The sequence below is a fragment of the Fukomys damarensis genome, unplaced genomic scaffold (genome assembly GCF_012274545.1).
Source record: "Fukomys damarensis isolate Sample0158 unplaced genomic scaffold, DMR_v1.0_HiC HiC_scaffold_37, whole genome shotgun sequence".
In the NCBI taxonomy this organism is placed as follows: domain Eukaryota; kingdom Metazoa; phylum Chordata; class Mammalia; order Rodentia; family Bathyergidae; genus Fukomys; species Fukomys damarensis.
Window position 1 is genome coordinate 54,599,216 of NW_022900949.1, and position 13,350 is coordinate 54,612,565.

The 13,350-nt window shown below is 38.9% G+C and overlaps 1 protein-coding gene across 2 annotated transcripts in view; it reads left to right on the forward strand.

Annotated features, from left to right (window-relative positions):
* The window catches only part of Atp1b3 (ATPase Na+/K+ transporting subunit beta 3), a 29,960-nt gene that overhangs the window by 2,302 nt on the left and 14,308 nt on the right, over positions 1 to 13,350 (forward strand). The window contains exons 1-2 of one of the 2 annotated variants that reach the window (XM_010608196.2): positions 10,218 to 10,295; positions 11,486 to 11,614. In XM_010608196.2, the coding sequence (XP_010606498.2) occupies positions 11,548 to 11,614 (67 nt within the window). In that variant the 5' untranslated portion in view covers positions 10,218 to 10,295; positions 11,486 to 11,547. Of the gene's footprint in view, positions 1 to 10,217; positions 10,296 to 11,485; positions 11,615 to 13,350 lie in introns of those variants that run through there. The other variant, XM_033759447.1, reaches the window with a different exon arrangement.

The window sequence follows — 13,350 nt, forward strand, 5'->3', positions numbered from 1 at the left end:
TTTTTTTTTTTTTTTTTTTTTTGGCTCTTCAGCATCTTTTTGAAAACTTTATAAAGTTTTTTTTCCCCCCTTCAAGTTACCTGCTCTCATGTGAGGGTTTATCTAATAATGTCTTTCTCTCCACTACAGGGTAATATAATATTTTTGAAAAGATTCCTTAAAATTTGTCACATACCTGTTGAAACTTGTAAACTTGTTTCTAAGACATAGGTAGAGCTAGCTGTCATTTGTGACTTCTTAGTACTTTGCTGGCACCGTGGTAAGGTACAACTCTGGAACTGACCTGCTTTTCTTGTGGTTTTTAGCTGGTTTTCAGAATCTGGCCCATAAAAAGTGACCTCTCCTTCTCTGACCGTTCCTTTCCTAGTCTTTTCCTCTCTTTTCTTGTTTCCTAAATGTATATTCCCCGGTGCTGTTTTTGACCTTACTTTCTCCATCTTCTTTCCTGGCAGTCTCTTAAAGCAGTTAAAAAGATCATTCACAACCTTTGCTTCTTGGCTGACATCTCAGATGCTAAGCTCCTGTGTTTGCTTCCTGCATATCCCACAACCTCGGGAGTAAAGCTTAGATGGCATCGCTAATTCTGTAATTCCAATACCATATATATTGCATGGTAAACAGAACTTATTCCGCTTCCTTCATGGATGTTCTGGATTGCTCTTACGTTTACAATTTTTAGCACTTTCAACATCCTTTTCTAGGTTTGGGTGTCAGCCTGGCCCTTCTGTGCCAGTTTTGCCTCCAAACATCTTTTTGGTGTATGTGGCCCTTTCACCATCCTTCCTTCCTCCATCTTGTGAAAGTGTATAAAGAACACCCAAGACGCTCATGTGTTTCCTAGCTTTTTTTTTTTTTTTGAGACAGGGTCTCACTATGTAGTTGAGACTGACCTGGAACTCACTATGTAGCCCAGGCTGGTCTCAAACTCACAGCGATCCTCCTCCTGCCTCAGCCTCCCGAGTGTTGGGATTACAGGCATGTGCCACCACGCCCAGTTTTTCCTAGCTTTATCTAGCCACCTGTTTAAAATATCATATTCCAGCTAGCCGTGGTGGCACACACCTGTAATTGCAGCACTCAGGAGGCTGAGGAAGGAGGTTCGCTGTGAATTCGAGACCAGCCTGGACTACATAGTGAGTTCCAGGTCAGTCTCAACTACATAGTGAGACCCTGTCTCAAAAAAAAACAAAACAAAATTAAATAAGTAAATAAAATATCATATTCCTAGCACTCAACATTCCTCCTGTCCCCATTTTACCAGCATCTGTAGTGTCTTTCTTATAAATTCTTTGATTAAATAACTTAAAACACCAGATGAAGATCATCTGTAATTTTTTCAAATTTGTTCCAAATACAAATGTATTGATGGCCTTCCAACTTTTATCTGGTGCTATAAAAAAAACTGTCATGTTGATGACTCTGAGAAAGAAAGGTGGGCTCTCAACTCCTCATGGAGTTCCAGGAAGAGGTAGACAATTGCTTGGAATCATTGTGACCTAAACTAGTATAATTTCACTGCTCTCATTATTTCTAGGGCTGCAGCTGTTTCCTAAACCCCAAACCATGTTTGGATCCCCATTGCTGTCGGAAAGTTTATATAAGCTCACATAGGTTGGCATTCCAGTGATGCCTGAATCTTTGTATCCTGCATTATTTGCCTGCCTGTGTAGGTACACGTGGGATTTACATCTGCACTTTTATTTCCCTATAGTATTGTACCGATAGCATTATTATTTTTCTGATGAATAAATTGTCAATTTCAGCTTATGATTCATCTAGTCTTTGGCTTAAGTTGAGAATATTGTGAGTTGCTGGCTTCACTCCACAATGAAAGTTTTATTTATGGAGATTATTGTACAGAAAGGCATAATTCCATCACTCAGATCACTATGACTGTTCTATTAAATTTGCTTCATTTTGAAGTTTCCAGATAAAGCACCATAGTAAAAGCGCGCACACACATTTTACTCGACACGTCATAGAAATCCACTAAAATGCCCTGAGATAAAAAGCAGACTGGGACTCAGAATATAGGCTTAAATTCTAGTTCCACACCTACATCTAAACTTACATAACTCACTTAAAACCTCTCCATTTTAGTTTCCTCTGTAAGAGAGGGAAGTTGTATGTAGTTTCAAGTCTCACTTTGGAATTAAAAATAAAGACTGTATAAATGCTTTAGAATAGGAAGCACATAAGTATTTTAAGTTTTGCTGGCCACATGGTGCCTATTACAGTTTCTTAACTGCTATTGAAAGTAGACAATATTGGCTGTTTTGCAGTATTTGATTTACAAAAATGAGTAGCGTGGTGGTCCACACCTGTAAACCCAGCACTTGGGAGGCTAAGGCAGGAGGATCATTGCAAGGTCGAGGCCAGCCTGGACTATATATATATATATAGGGAGACTCTCTCAAACTCAAAAACAAAACCAAAAATGAGCAGCAGGTGCAGTTTGCTTCCGAAGTTAGAAGTTAGTATAGGCTGATTGAAGAAATCTGAGCTGGGATACAGACTCTTGGCATAGTTACTTACACATATCAGAAATGACACCATTGTGTGAAGTTTCACAAATTCAAAGTGAATAACCAATAAATCCACTGTTGTCCTCAGCTTCTTCCCTGGGTAACTACTGTTAACTGTGTGATATGTTTTAAAACATACTACAGTTGCCAGGTGTGGTGGTGCATACCTGTAATCCCAGCACTCAGGAGAATTGCTGAGAGTTGGAGGCCAGCCTGGGCTGCTTGATGAGTTTCAGGGCTACCTGAAACGGGAGACCCTACCTAAAAAAAAAAAAAAAAAAACCCAGCTGGGTGTGGTGGCACACACCTGTAACTAGCACCTGGGAGGCTGAGGCAGGAATATTGCAGAGTTGAAGACCAACCTGAACTACATAGCAAAATCTTCCTTGTCTCAAAAAACAAAACAAAAACAAAAAAAAACCCACTATAATACAGGGCTAGGAATGTTGCTCAGTTGTAGAATGCTTGAGTTCAATTCCAAATACTGCAAAAACAAAAAAAAAATACCCTTAACATTTATCTTCTTTGAAAACTTTTTAATAGTTGTTATGAAAAGCAAATATAAGCTGGGTGTAGTGGCACACACTTGTAATCCCTGGGAAGCTGAGGCAGGAGGATCACTACAAGTTCAAGGCCAGCCTGGGCTACATAGCAAGACCAAGGTTGACTCCAAAACTGAAGTAAATTGCACCTAACCACTGAGCCAGCTTCTCTAGGTGTTTATCCAAGAGGAATGAAAACATGTATCCACAGAAACACTTGTACAAGAGTGCTCACAGGTCTATTCACAATAGCTCCAAATTGGAAATAACCCAGGTTACTATCAGCACATTAAATAGATACATAAACTGGTATATCTGCATCGTGAAATAGTACTCAACAGTAACAGAAATGAACTGTATTTGGCTTGGGTTTTTTTCTGGTTTTGTTTTGTTTGCAGTACTGAGGATTGAACCCAGGGCTTTTCCATAGACCTACATCTCCAGCCCCTTTAATGTTTTGTTTTGATACAAGGTCTCACTAAGTAAGTTGCCCAGGATGAGCTTGAGCTCATGCCTCAACCTCTCAGAATGCTAGGTTTACAGGCACATACCACCATGTCTTGCTCTTGAAAATTTAAGAAGTCATTTTCTAAATTTCTATTTACTGTCTGTGTCTAAATATTTTGATTTTAGAGACTATGGCCTTGTTTTTGTGTTTTTCTTTGTGGTTGCAGAGGACAGAACTCAGGAGTGCTTTGCCACTGAGCTGCATTCCCACCCCACCCTCCTTTAAAAATACTGTATTTTGAGGCAGAGTCTCACTAAATTGCTTATGTGAAACTCAGGCTTGTGCCTCCTCCCTTCAGCCTCTCTAAGTGCTGGGATCACACACCACCACACTTGGCTTGGATAGGGAGAGCTCTTTGTTTTAATGTTTTCAATTTTGTTCGGGGGGGATGCTAGGGATTGAACCCACATGCTAAGCAGGTATTCTACTGATGAACTTTACCTCCAACTCCATTTTTTGTAATTAAAGTCATGCTCACTTTGATGGTAGTGTTCTAAGTTGTAGAGTATTTTCTGAGTAGAGGCATTATTTAGCAATAGAGTGCTTGCTTAGCTTGGGTGAGGCCATACACACACACACACACCCGTGAGTACACAGTTCTGTATGTATTAAAAACAGTTTTGTTTTAAAAAATAATTAATGTTTATTTTGATGGCCAGGCATGGTGGCGCATGTCTGTAATCCCAGCACTTGGGAGGCTAAGGCAGGAGGATCACCACAAATCCAGGGCCAGCCTGGTCTACATAGTGAGACCCTGTCTCAAGAAAAAACAAAACAGAACAACAAAACAGATTTTGATATTTAGTCAGTGTTTAGATTTCTAGGGAAGACATTTAAAAATCTCTAGTCATGATTGTAGGATTATGTGTGCTAGTGTGTGTTTGTGCTTGTAGCAGAATGCTGTACCTTGATGTGTTTTTTTGCTTTTTGTTAATATAAAATACTCTTGCCATTAATACCTCTCTTGCTGTTAATACTTCTGTCTTGAATTCTAGTTTGCTCACAGTAATGTCACATTTATTTTCCTGTTTATTTTTAACTATTATGTATTTCAATTTTAAGAGTCTTTCTATAAATAACACTTTGTGGTTTGTTTTTTTTTTAAAGCCTGCTTTGAAAATGCCAAATATCAAATTTGGCTAGTTTTAAATTTATTCCTGCCATATTGTTGGGATTTTAATTCAAGATTATTGATTAAATATAAAAATCAGGAATTTTAAAGTTGTATACAAACTAGGAAAAAGGAAATAATTGACTCCTGGTGTGGTGCATGGATTACTGGGACATAAGGAACCTTTTGGAGATGATGAAAATGTTCTTTGTTGTAGTAGTGGTTTCACAGGTTATATGATATTTTCCTTTATAATTAAACTTTGAGAACCCTAAATACAGCTCTTTCCCAAGTTTTTAGCTCATAATACAACCAGAGTGGGGGTGGGCGCCTCCCAGGTGGAGCTGTGGCTGGGTCTCCTCTGGATAGGTCATACTGCAGAGGGCGGTGCCTTGTGCTTGCCCTGGTCCTGCCAAGCTTGAGCACTACACCAGCTGGGGTTGAAACACTAGCAAGACAGGGCGCACTGCTCCTTTTCCTGGATGACACAGGGTAAACCTTGGCCAGATTTCTTGTTTCTTGGTTTCTTTTACAAAGTCCACATGAATCCAGCCTCATTTAAGACTTTTTTGTTTTGTTTTGTTTGAGACAGGGTCTCACTATGTAGTTGAGACTGACCTGGAACTCATGTAGCTCAAGCTGGTCTCGAACTCACAACAATCCTCCTGCCTCAGCCTCCCTAGTGCTGGGATGACAGGCCTGCGCCACTATGCCCAGCTTGTTAAGACATTTTTTTGAGAGTAAAATAAAAATTGATTGGGTTAAACTTTAAAATTTAAGTTTGTAAAGCTTAATTGCAGTAGAATTTCAAAAATCATTTCTAGTTTGTTGGTCTTTTTCTCCCCTTAAGAGTTTTGGTTTTAGTGTTGTCAAATCTCGTGACTTTGATTTTCCTTTGTACAATGTGCGTAATTGGCTAGATATTGCTGTCACTCTTTTTTTCATATGGGAATGGAGACGGCTTTTTTGAAGGCCATGCAGATGAACCGTGGCTAGTCAGGATTTGAGCCGCACCTGACTCTGGCCTGATTATGTATAACCACCCTGCTGTACCGCCACCTGCTGGATTTCCTGTCTCCTGTCATCAGAATAAGGGGGGGTTGGAGTATTGGGGCTTTTCAAGATGAGATATAAAGAGAGGGAAGAGGATCTGTGCCCATAGAAGAGGGGCTGAAATTATAAACATTTGACATCTCCTCCTCCTCTTCCTTCTCTTTCCCCTTGTCCCTTCCTCCTTCCTCCTCTCTCCCCTTACTCCCAACACCATAAGCAGTTGAACCCACTTAGGCTCCCACTGAGCCACACACTGTTTTTTTTGTTGTTGTTGTTTGTACCAAGATCAAACTCAGGACCTTGAGCTTGTGAGACAGGCTCAGTGCCACTGAGCTAAGTCCCTGGCCCCACATCCCATTATTTAAAAAATTTTTTTTTAATTTCAAGACAGGCTAAATTGTCCAGGTTAGCCCTGAGTTTAGAATTCTCCTGCCTCAGCCTCCCTAGTAGGTGGTACTACAGGCATGTCAACTCTTCTCTTGTGTGTCCTTAGATCTCAGAGTGAAAATAAGTAACAGTTGTCATCTTTCTATATGGTAAGAATGACGATGTGACAGTAGAAAAACGCAGATTACAGCATTAAACTGGTTTGTTTGTTTGTTTGTTTTGAGACAGGGTCTTACTATGTAGTTGAGACTGACCTGGAACTCACTATGTAGCCCAGGCTGGTCTCGAACTCACAGCGATCTTCCTGCCTCAGCCTCCCGAGTGCTGGGATTACAGGGGTGCGGCACCACACCCGGCTTTGTTTGGTTTTTTTGTTTGTTTGTTTGTTTGTTTTTTGTTAGTGATAGTGAAAATATACTTTATTTTTAATATAATAGCTGCCAGCAATATACTGGTGTTGATGTTCCAGAGAGAAAAGAAAATACAAGCATTCTGATAAGCTTTCATTTGCCTTTTCATGAAATTCTAAAGAAAAAACTCCAATTCTGTTCAACATTATGGCTTGGAGTTGAAGTTTTTGTCTATGACAAAAATATAACTTTGGTTACCCCAACCTTGGTAATTTGTGAAGAGTGGAACTTTTAATAGCCTACAAATAAGATGAATGCTTCCCTCTCTTTGAATTAAACATTGATTATAATCAGTGTAAGAAACTGGTGAATCAATTAGCTTGACAAAATGTGTATCAAAATGTTCATGAAAAAATAATTTCCTCTCATTTTTACTTTGTAGATATTTCCTGAATGGGGTTTTTAAATGCACAGAAATAAAAGCTATCTACATGCAATTCTGGAGAGATTCAAAACTCTACAGAAGTAAAAATGCCTAAATTCTAGAACTGATCTACTTGTAAGACTAAATGTCAGAAATATCTTAATTGTATACACGTTGCTCTAGGATTTAAAGTTGTGAAGCCAAAATTACCCAGAAATAAAATCTTATTTGACATCTTACTGAAAGTCTGCATCTAAATAAAATAAAGGAGTTGATAATATTGACTAAAAGAGACTTTCCCAACAGTTTAACAAGAAAATTTTTCCGTATCCTTGGAAAATAGTGAGACTTTCTACTCAGACTCCAATCTTCTCAATGAAGTGTAACAAAACTCAATTAAAGGAAGAGGGAAATGATTCCTTAGTTGCAGAAATAAAATTAAGATGATTTCCACGTGTCAACATATACACTACATGAATTGCCATGGAAACTTCATAGACCAAATCTCTCAGGATTTTAAACCATGATCTTTCTACCAACATATGAAGTGCAAGACCTTTCTTTTTACTAACTTTGGTCCATTTACTCATGTCAACTTTCTTTGACTAACTTCAACAGAGAAATAAAATCCATCTTTCCTCAGATTTGTTTGGTGCTTGAATAAATATGTTTGGTTATGATTCATTTGACTTCAAACTTTTTTCTTTCTTTCTCTCTTTTTTTTTTTTTTTTCTTTTTGGTACCAGAGATTGAACTTGGGTCTTTGTGCTTATGAGGCAGGTGGCAGAACCACTGAGCTAAAATCCCAGGCCCTACTTCAAACTTTAAAAGACTGATGATTCAAGCTAGAGGTATAGACCAGTGATAGAGTGCTTGCCTATTACCAAGCACAATGCCCTGGGTCAGTCCTCAACATTGCAGACAAAACAAAAAAACTCCATAAACTGATGTTTCTTAAGAGTTGTCCATATTCTTTTTGTTTTTGGAAGTACTAGGGATTAAACCCAGGGTTTTTGCACTGAGCAAAAATATGAATAAATATGTTTGGTTATGATCCATTTGACCTCAAACTTTTTTCTTTCTTTCTCTCTCTCTCTTTTTTTTTTTTTTTTTTTTTTTTTTTTTTTTTTTTTTTTTTTTTTTTTTTGGTACCAGGGATTGAACTCGGGTCCTTGCGCTTGCAAGGCATGCCACCAAACCGCTGAGCTAAATCCCCGGCCCCAAGATAATGTTTTATTTTTGGGGTTTTTGTTTTGCTTTGTTGTTTTTCCAGGCAGGGTCTCCCTTTGTAGTTCAGACTGGCCCTGAATTCACTATGTAGCCCAGGCTGGCCTTTAACTCTTGGCACTTTTCCTGCCTCAGCCTCCCCAGGGCTGGAATTATAGGTGTGCACCACTGTGCCTGGCTAAAAATATTGGTTTTGGTAGCCAGGCTTGGGAGTTCACGCCTATAATTCCAGCCTTAGAGGAGGCTGAGGCAGGAGGATTGGATTGCTGTGAGTTGGAAGCCAGCCTGGACTACATACATACCAAAACCCTATCTCCAAAAAAAAAAAAGTTTATTTTTGTGACAGGTTCTCACTAAGTTGCCCAGCCTAGGCTCAAACTTGGGACCCAACTACCTCAGCCTCCCAGAATGCTGGGATTACAGGTATGTGGACCATGCCCCGCTCATATTTCTTCAGTTGAGTAATGACTTATGGGAATTGTTTACAGTTTTACATTTTGGACGTGAATGACATGATAAAATATGGTACGTATTAGGTATCTCACGAGCACACATGGCTCAGAGATCACGTGCCATATATTCACTACCCATTATTGATCCAGCTGCCCCAGGAGAAGAACTCCACTGCTGAGCTAAGCCCATTCATTACCAGCCTGCATTTGAGACACTAACCTCACTGCAGATTAACTCCAAGACAAGAGCAGCAATTTACAACTTTTTATTTCTCTTCTTAGGGAAGAGGACAGGGTTAAGATGAAAAAAAGTATCGCTACCTTTATTTATGGTCTTTCTTTTTTTGAACAGTCTTTGATTTGATTATAGTTTATTTTACTCTTCTCTTGTTCTTGTGGTCTTTTTGCAGGATCTTCTATGTAGTCCAGGCTGGCCTTGAACTTGCTGTGTAATTCAGACTGGCTTCAGTCTCCCGGTGCTGGAATCACAGGCTTGTGCCACCGCAACCAGCCTAGTTTTTATTTTTAAGTATTAGGTTTGGATCTTGGCAAACAAAATTTTTCAAGTAGGCAAAAGTCCCTTCAAAGCTGAAAACAACTTTTTTATTTATATCTGGTGGCTGCTAGTATGTGGCAGCAGGTTTAGAAATGGATGTTAGTGTGTGTGTTTATGTTCTGCGGTGCTGGGGATTGAACCCAGGACCTCACACACACTGGGCAGGCATTCTACCACTAAGGTACATCTCTAGCGCCCCCCCCTTTTGGTACAGGGCATGGAACTCAGGTCCTTGGGCTTGCGAGGCAGGTGGCAGAACTACTGAACTAAATCCTCAACCCTCTCCAGCCCTTTTGAATTTTATTTTGAGACAGTCTTGCCAAGATACCCTGACTGACCTGGAACTTACGATCTCCTGCCTCAGCCTCCTGAGAAGCTGGGATTAGGCTTGGATACAGCTTGCTTATGTCTGCTATCTACTCATTTTGTCACTTATAAATTTCATATTACTTTTCTTGGAAATTTAAAATCGAAACTTTGAAAATGATATGAAAATAATGGTATCTTAAGTTTGATATGTGGTGCATGAGTCGATAAACTATTACTGCACCAGTGTGCCTATTTCTGTAAGCAAAGTTTTACTGTCATACAGCCACACCAGTTAGTTTATATACACTGACACCTCAGTTCACAAACAAAAGCTTTGGCAGGATTTTGTTTTTATTTGCAAACTCTACATTGGGTGACAAATGTGACTACACATCTTTGCTGCACAAACACAGAGGTGCCCATCTTTTCCAAAATCGTGGAACAAATTATGTTTGTGAGGGCCGGGGATTTGGCTCAGTGGTTCTGCTGTCTGCCTCGCAAGTGCAAGGGCCTGAGTTTGATCCCTGGTACCAAAAGAAAAAAAAAAAATTTATGTTTGTAAACTGAAGACTGCTGCATTTGTCCATCCTGGTCTTCTGTAGAGGATTTTGTCTATATTTTCTATACCCATTTACATCTAAAAGAATCTTTTTTTTTTCTTTTTGTCACTAAAATGATATTTGGGCTATGTTATTTCCTTCTAGCAAATGAATCGCCCCTTTGAGATTGGTCTTCGTTTTCTTTTTCTGCAGCAGGATTGCAGTGTGTGGTAGGGAAGTGATGCTGTCTGAAGGTGACATCCTGTCCTGCTCTCTTTCTTCTGTCTTCTTGCTCCCTATCTTGGCTTCCTGGTAATTGGGGAGAGGGGTGTGATCTAGTTAAATTAAAGTGAAACTGCTTTATTTCCCCTTCTTGAAAAAGGGAGTAGGGAATGGTTTCCTGATATGTAGTTATCTAACCTTGGCATAACCTGTTTTGGGGTCATGGTGTTATTTGAAAATCAGAAGATAATTGTTCAGTCAATTACCACAGAGAAAAATTATTATGTTCAAGAATATATAATTATAGAAATCCTAGAAACCCTTGGAAGTGCTTCCTGTAGGGGTCTGCTTGGAACCCTTTGGCAAACAAAATAGTAGGTTATAAAGACTGGGAAATAAAGCTGATATGATTGCAAGTTTGCAGTACTATTTTCAGTTTTGTTATACCTACAAGTTTGTTTAGTACCTTTGATCAACTTTTATGTATTTCAGTATAAATGAGTGGCTATAACAATGTATTCTGAAGCAAATCTTGATTGTAATGACTTCTGATGTTATTTTTGAATGTAGATGAGAAAAATGGAGTATAGGTGCTCCAATAAATGAGTCATTAGCTTGGGAGGGATCTAAGAGTTTCATATTGTAAAGGAAGAAATAAGCCCTTAATGTTGAAATGTATCTGCCAAATCTTGCTTTTGCCTAGCAGGAGAGTGTCTTACTCACTTTTCACTTCTGCATGAGCCCTTCCACTTGACTAGGGTCTCCTACACTTTATTCATTGAGTATCATCTTCATGATTTTTGTCTTTTTACATTTCCTGGTTGTTACTCTTTAAATCCACTCTCTTTTAAAACTTGAATTTATACCAATAATTACAGTGTGAAATATGGGTTAAATGTACAGATTATTGTCTATTTGCCACTTAAATGTGCAGCTATATTGGGGGAGGTGTTATCCCACTTAAAAATCATTTTTTTCCTCTTTTTAGAGGTCAAATTCATTTTGGGAACACTCCTCTATCCGCTGGAATTCTACAGCTCGGAGTTTGAACTAGAATGGGAATGACAGAAGCTACTTTAATGTGGAAATACCAGAAAGTTAGCGGGGCTCGTGGGCTGAGTGGGTGCTGCCTGCCGAAGTACCCTTGCTCGGGCACATTTTTATGAATATGGGAATACTGAGCTGTGTGCATGGCAAAGCTTGAGCTTGTTTTTTAACCTGGCCAAGCATGTGTACAGGTGTGTATTTCCACATTTGATGGGATTTAACTTGTTTTACAGGTTTGATCTTGCTCTTCTACCTAGTTTTTTATGGGTTCCTGGCTGCACTCTTCTCGTTCACAATGTGGGCTATGCTTCAGACTCTGAACGATGAGGTTCCAAAATACCGTGACCAGATTCCTAGTCCAGGTAATTATGTTGCAGTTATAACATTTAACACAATTGGATTATAGTTTATCTCCATCATAATTGTTTTGTTTTTTGTTTTTTGTTTTGGTACCGGGGATTGAACTCGGGTCCTTGCGCTTGCAAGGCAGGCCACCGAACCGCTGAGCTAAATCCCCGGCCCCGTCATAAAATTTTTTATTATAAAAAATAGCTAAACCTTAGGGTTGGGTAACGTGAACAATTTGATTTTTGTTTTATATTATTTACCTACTGATTTAGAGACCTTCACAATCATTTACTGATAAACCTTGAGTCCTTTGTCAGGAATAAGCAAAAACGAATATTGAGAATTTATGTAAGTTACATTTTCTACCTCCCACTTCTGTTCTTGAACAGTTTTTGAATGCTAGCTCTACCTTGATTGTTGAACATACCCCTTATTCTGGATGTGCTAGGAGTTTTTATTTTGCCACTCTGGAAATTGAACCTCGCATCTCTTGCATGTTAGGCATGCAAGTCTACTATTGTGCTGCACCACTAGCTCTATGCTGGAAATTTTTAGAAAACAATAAGTGTGTAGAATTTCAGCATATCTTTGCCCAAAATATAAACAACTGGTAGATATAATGATAGAGAATTTAACCAGCGTGCAAGAGGCCTAGGTTTGAACACTTTCCCTGAAAAAGAGATGGACAGAGAGGAAAAGGAGGGTAGAGGATTAGAGGAAATAGGAGAGCTGCTGATGATAAAGGAAGGTTCTACGTAGAGGATTTGGATCTGTATAAGCAAGAACAGTACACTAAGCAGTCTAGGAAGGTGGACGTGTGGCAAGTTTGTTTCTCTCTAGGACTGACATTGGTTTTTCAGCCACTGGTCATTTGTCCTTCAGGGTGATTCAGTATTATCTAGCAGTGTTTTGGGTTGTTAGAACTAGAGAAGGAACTGTTGCAGGTAAAAGTCAGCCTATGGTGCACAGTACAGCCCCTCACAACAGTTATGCAGCTCAAGCTTCTTAGTCCCAGTGTTGAGGAACCCTGATTTAGATCCTTGCTCACTGATAGACTTCTGAGTCATATTAGCAGCCAGGCTGAACCAATTTCCCCACAACAATTTGAATGGTTTCCTTTGTTTACAGCTAATTCTTATCTGAGCATCCTGAATAAGTCTTTTCTCTTACTTTATTTGACCAAGTACTGTATCATGCACTAATTCTATGTTAATTTTCTCCTCCTGTCTCACTGTGGCCCTGGTTTTTTTTTCTATCTAAACTCTCAGTTATTTTTTTGCTAAGTCATGTGACTATTACCTTTGACCGTAGTGTGATCTATTTCAGAAACACTAAACTGTTTATAATTCTGTGAATTATATGTACAGTAAAATGTGTTCTCTATTTCTAAGTACATTTCTTAAAATGTATCAAACACACACATGCAGGGCCAGGGATTTACTCAGTGGTCCCACCACCTGCTTTGCCACTCACAAGGACCTGCGTTCAGTCCCTGCTACCAAAAAAAAAAATGGGATGACAAAACACACATGCATACATAGTACAGTTTTAGATGTGAGGGGTGTTTATAAAGTTGAAAACTTGATTTTTGTTTTTTAACAGATAAATGTGTATTATTTTCAAGCTTATTAAGATGATCTATATACACAGGTATCAACTACTGTTGAGAAATTGATAGTGGCTATACTCCAAATGGAATATATGAAAAACACTTTTTTTTTTTTTTTTTTTTTTTTTTTGCTGGGTTTCA